This window comes from Nematolebias whitei, chromosome 1 (genome assembly GCF_014905685.2).
Source record: "Nematolebias whitei isolate Nwh7 chromosome 1, NemWhi1, whole genome shotgun sequence".
In the NCBI taxonomy this organism is placed as follows: Eukaryota; Metazoa; Chordata; class Actinopteri; order Cyprinodontiformes; family Rivulidae; genus Nematolebias; species Nematolebias whitei.
In genome coordinates, this window is record NC_056498.1 from 41,360,604 (window position 1) to 41,366,883 (window position 6,280).

At 45.6% G+C, this 6,280-nt stretch overlaps 1 protein-coding gene across 1 annotated transcript in view; it reads right to left on the minus strand.

The window, feature by feature from the left end:
* The window catches only part of LOC119417260 (F-box/WD repeat-containing protein 7), a gene marked incomplete in the record, with an annotated part of 18,888 nt that overhangs the window by 2,777 nt on the left and 9,831 nt on the right, over positions 1-6,280 (minus strand). The window contains 6 exon segments of the mRNA XM_037684473.1: positions 146-289; positions 405-471; positions 551-776; positions 1,078-1,259; positions 3,864-3,977; positions 4,052-4,188. Of these exon segments, the coding sequence (XP_037540401.1) occupies positions 146-289; positions 405-471; positions 551-776; positions 1,078-1,259; positions 3,864-3,977; positions 4,052-4,188 (870 nt within the window).

Consider the following 6,280-nt stretch of genomic DNA (forward strand, 5'->3'; position numbering starts at 1 on the left):
TAGTCTGAAAAATACGGTATATTTATACAGCGGCCTGCCATTTATTCTCCCGTCCTTTCTTTACTTTTCACCCACTGACATCGTGGATTAGACGACATCACAAACGCACAGTTTTACTTTCGGCTGGACGTTCTGCCCGTCTCACCTTGCAGCGTGTGGAGACACTGTCCTGTCCGTATGTCCCACACTCGCACGGTGGAGTCGGCGTTCCCGGACACCAGGATGTTGTCACGAAGCTCCATGCCGCTCGTCAGCGACTGGTGGCCGGTCAGAGTTTGAAGACACCCACCTGAAGAGGACAGATGAGGTTCTGTTTGGTGCTGGCAGTCACACAAGTTTAACTTGTTTTTATCAGTTTGTATTGGCACACGTTAAATTAAAATAAGTGACGTTAATATTCCTACCTGTCTCTGCGTCCCAGACTCTGATGGACGTGTCCAACGAGCCGCTCACCACAAACACGCCGTCAAACTGCGGAGACAACACCAGAGGAGGAGCTGAAAGCTGCTGAAACATGGTGTCGGTTCAGAACCCGCTCGAGTGTTTCTACCTGCAGAGAGTAAACTCTGTTGGTGTGTCCCTGCAGCGTGTGCAGACACACCTCCGTCTCCGGGTCCCACACCTTCACCATGTAGTCGTAGCCGCCCGACACCACGCGCCGCCCGTCGTACTGAACGCAGCGCACCGCCGCCACGTGGCCCGTCAGGACGTGCTCGCAGCGGCCCGTCGACACGTCCCACACTCGCAGCGTCGTGTCCCGAGAGCCCGACACCACCCTGAGGGGGACAGGCGTGACATCACAGCTGCATCAGCCAATCAGAAGACGGCTGCGTGCGTCTTAGCTTCTCTGACGTCTGAAGTTTGACGTAAACGTTTTGGTGTGTCCCTAAGAAAGTATCAGCAAGTACCCTAACTGAAGAAGTACTTGTACTTGGTTTGGAAGTATCTAGTACTGGTACGTGTGTGAACATCATCAATGATGGACCAAAATCACTGCATCGTCTGGTTACCATGGAGACGAGTGGCAGGTGTGAAGAGTCGAGTGTTGCTGGTTGTCATGGAGACAAACTGCATTACCTGTTGCCGTGGAGATGCAGGCAGCGCACGGTGGACGTGTGTCCGTGCAGCGTGTGGACGCACTCCCCGCTCTCGGCGTCCCACACGCGCAGTGTCCGGTCGGTGGAGCCACTGATCACCATGGCAACGGTCATCTGACTGCACCACACGCCGCCAGTGTGACCTGTCAGCGTGCGCAGACACTGAGACACACGGAGACACACATGGAGACGCACATGGAGACACATGGAGACGCACATGGAGACACACGGAGACACACGGAGACACATATGGAGACACACGGAGACACACATGGAGACACACATGGAGACACACATGGAGACACACGGAGTCACACGGAGAGACACATGAAGACACACGGAGACACACATGGAGACACACGGAGACACATATGGAGACACACGGAGACACACATGGAGACACATATGGAGACACACGGAGACACACATGGAGACACACGGAGACACACGGAGACACACATGGAGACACACAGAGACACATGGGAGACACATGGAGACACACATGAAGACACATGGGGACAAGAGGACGTTAGTGGAAACATTTTGTTTTTAAATAAAGTTTTAGTTTGAACATCACAGATTCAGTTTCTTCATGTCTGGATGGATTTAAAAATGTTCAATAAGAAAGAGCTTCATAAAATAATCTTTGATGTAAAATTACTGGTCGCCATGGCAACAGTGGAAGATCAAAGATCTTCAGCAGAAATCATTAAAAACATAAACATCTGTTTTTACAATTATTGTCAAAGTTTAAACGTGTTTTTATTAATTTCTTCCTTCTTTAGTTTTAGAAGTTTTAAATTCATTCATTTAAAAAACAACCAGCTGTTAATTTAGTTTTAGCTGAAAAACAAACTCATCAACTTAATGAAGCTTGATGAAAAATAAACTCCTGGAAAATGTTAAATTGATATTCTTCACATTTTGAAAACAACAACAACAAACAACAAAACAAAACCTTAGAGTTGTTGTTTTTTACACACGCTGATTTGTGAAGTATTTCAAAAAGTACTTTTACAAAGTAACGGTTATTTTTTTGGTCTTCATCATATTTATGTTTCAGTTTGTGCCTCTTTTCTATTAAACGTGAATAAAAACACTTGACGCTTCAGTTAAAAACAATAAGTTCAGCCACGGGGTAGTTCCAGGTTCACATGAGCACAAACAACCTTTAACATGAGTTTTTAAAGTTTTATGTTCCAGAATGATAGAAGTTTGAGACTTTATTGATCCTGCAGGAAGTGAAGCAGTGACTCGTGGGAAAAGAAGATGGAAGCTCGGCGTCCCGCTCGGAGCGCGGCTCAGATTAGTCTCCGTGGAAACGTTCCTCTCAGACCTGCGAGCCGACCGTCACTTTTCACAGCTGCAGGCGACGGACGCGCTGGAAGAACGCCGTTTGACCCACGGGGGGTTGCCGTGGCAACGGCAGGAGAAACTTTCCCTTGGCGACTGTTGCGGAGGAGGACGCCGCGGCCTCCTCGCTGCCGTCACGTCTCGGCGTTTGCTCAAACGGGCGGGCGTCAGTTTTTACGGGACGCTGCAGATGTTTGTTTTTCTGCTCCGAGCAACAGAACCTCACCTGCCAACACTCCTTCACGGTTCTGACGGGTCAGGAGACGAGCGCCGGGGCAGGTCTGAACAGAACCGTGAAGCAGGTGTGCCCGGTTAAAGAATGCTCCACCGATACCAGGAACACCTGAGGTTGTCACGTGAGCCGCGTCACGCACACCAAACTGCAGCTCAGTGTCTCCGACGCCGGGCGAGTTTTATCTGTTAGCTTTGGTGGCCATTTTGAAATTGTACCAAGCTGTTAGCACAGTCCATTCACCTGGAGGCTACGCTCAGCCAGCAGCACATCCATTAGATCAACGTCTCTGAAAACCACTGAGCTCTGTCCACTTCTGTGTTTGACAAGTTAGCTGTGTCGGCCATTTTGAATTACACTGACCTACAATACTAATCATAGAGGGACCTCCAACAATGACTTTTCATCAAGTTGCTCAAAGAGTGTTTACAGTTTTAACAGGTTATGAAGCGTTTTCCACGCAGACACACGGGGGTTTGAGGAAATTTTGACAAATTACGATGAAAAGCATTTGAGACGATGCATGTCCTCGTACGCTTTTGATAATGGCAGGCTCCAGTTAAGATAACAAGAGTTACATACAGAACTCGCTCGTCAACAAACAGTTCTACAGAATCTATAGTAATGGCTCAGACAAGAAAACACCTTGTATAACCTTTGACCTTGAGGTCAATCCCCGGGTGGTCTGGGGGTCCTCCCCCAGAAAATTTTGAATAAATGCCATTTCCTGCATTCTGATGTATTTTAACAGGTTGTTAAACATCTACGTTTACCTACATCAGTAAACACTTGATTCAATAACTATTTCACAGAGCAACAAGAAGTAGCCTGACCAACAGCCCCCCTTGTGTGACTAGAGCACACTCCACTTCTCTCAAGCATCCTAGCCCCCCCCACACACACACACACATCAAACACAGTTGGAACTAAGCTAGTGACGTAGCTACAAATGTCGCACATTAAGTATTTAGTTTGTAAACTAAATACTTAACTTGTAAATTAAATATTTAGTTTGGAACTATGAAATTTATAAATGTATGAATAATATTGTGAAAATACGACTTTAAAAAAAAAACAGCAATTTTTTTCTAATAGGTTAAATAAACCAAAATGTTGCTGTTAATTTTTGACGGTGTAACTTTACGAACGGCCCCTCGTTCATTACGTCTGTTATCTCGTACCTTTCCAGTGATGGCTGACCAGACTTTGAGCGTGTTGTCGTCAGAGCCGCTGACGATCAGGTCGCCGCTGAACTGGAGGCAGGTGATGACGTGATCGTCATGACCTTTTAACACCTATAAAATGAGAATGGCTCACAGTCAGTCTATGTTCATAAATCAGAAACACTCTGGTTTTCGTTAAACTGCACCATGGGCTCCCGCTCGTCGCCCTTCTTCCAGTTGGTTTCTATGCGATGCTGTCTAATGTAGGCGGACTTCCATGGGCTGAGGGAAGCGCCTGGTGGCACGCACTCTCTACGTCGATGTGCCACACACTCTGATATACCTGGAAAAACATAAAAGGCTTCGGTTAGCGGCTGCATTAGCAGATCTGACGGTGGACGGCAGTTAGCGGTAGCTCCAGCTGAAGTGAAACCAAAGAAAATGAAAACAAACAGGAGCTTGTTTAGTTTAGAACAACTGGAAGATTTCTCAATAAACAATTCTAATTTATTATTTTTATTATAGCAAATCAGTTCGACCTACAGCTCTCATAAAACACCACCGTTAGCTACTTTTCACACATTTTACTGATGAGTTTTGTGTAAACAATTCCAAGCTACAAGCTGTGAAGCTAATGATTAGCATGCATGTTTGGTGTGCTAACAGCTTAGCTGCTGTAATTTCACACACATATTTCTGAAGGATAATAAGAACAACAGCTGGGAAGGTTTATCGAAATGTGAAACCAAGTTAAGCTAATATTAGCTAATAGTTCTAAAGGCATTAGATAATATTAGTTTTATGTAAACTAACATTAGCATAGCATTTGTAATTTAATATAAATCACACTGAAACGAGCAAATAAGGATAAAAGCTCAGAAAATTGACCTCAGCTTGAAACCAAGCTAAGCTCTTTTCACCTCTACTACATTCTTTACCAACTCCTCCTTCTACTCCATTTCTCTTTCTATCCACACCATGTTAAAACAGTTTGAACCCTGCTCCAATGCTGCGAGCCTTGCTCCCCTTCCACTTGGTCTCTTGGACACACAAAACATCTACCTTCCTTCTCAGCATCATGTCAGCCAGCTCTCTACCTTTTCCTGTCATTGTCCCCACATTTAGAGTTGCAGCCCTCAGTCCTACATTCTTGACTTTACTCTTCTCCCTCTGTCTCCTGACACGTTTCCCTCCTTGTGGTCTTCGACTAACAGGAGCACAGTTTCCACCTGCACCCTGTTTGTCAACAGGTGGCGGTCGTTGATAACCCGGGCCTCGACCGATCCGGTATGGTGTCACTTAGATAAACTCAAATATTAGTTTTGGCAAAAGTGTTTTACGTTGGATGCCCTTCCTGACACAACCCTTACCCGTAGGCGTTGCAACAATTATATGTGAAGGGGACGTGTCCCCCCCTCACATTTACAAGATATTCATTTGGGACCCCCCCCCCCCCACACACACACACACACACACACACATTTACCATGAAATATTAGTTCACCCAGCGCTGTTTCTATTTCTTTGTGAACAAATCCATTCCACTTGATTAATAGAAGAATACCCAACCCACTGAAAGTCCACTCCAGGTTTTCCTGGTTACCTACAACAACTTCACACCGCACGCAGTTTCCCACAGACATACAGTATATACATATATTTGTCTAGGGTGTTTCTATTTGGTCATCTGCCTTAGCAGGGCGCTCACAGGGGTGGGGGGGGACCCCTGTTTAGATACCTCTGTTTTGCACGTGAGCTTAGCGCCACATTAGTGCTGGCAGTTGTTGATGAGGGTGGCGGTTAAGAGGTGCAAGAGAAGTGGAGCGCAATGTCTGTAGCATCTTAGCTAACACATCTGTATTGCGCGCCGCTAGCTTAGCGCTACATTAGTTCTGGCAGTTTTCGACGTGGGGGGGCTAGGATACTTGAGAGAAGAGGAGCGTGTTCTATTCACACAAGGAGAGCTGTTGGTCAGGCTACTTCTTGTTGCTCGCTAAAATAGTTATTGAATCAAGTGTTTACAAATGTTGGTAAATGTAGATGTTTAACGACCTGTTAAAAAAATACACCAGAATGCAGGAACTGACATCTACTTGATCTCCTGATGCTTCTTAATAATTCAGGTATAAAAATCTAACAAAGTTAAGTCAAGTCCTCTGGACGGATTAAAAAAAAAAAAGTTAAAACGTTTCATCTTTTATCCAAAAGGACTTCTTCAGTCTGAGGTGCTGTATTCAGCTCAGTCTCTTAAATAGCACCTTCTCAGAGTGGATCAACCAGTTTGCTGCTGACATCCAGAACCAGCTGATCACATGCTCAAGAAGGACCATCAGCCTAACAATGGATCATTAGCACCTGATGGCTGTTTACTGTTCACAGAGGGCTGAGTGATACCAGCAATCACAGCATTGTAAGAGGGGGACAGTTGAACCCGG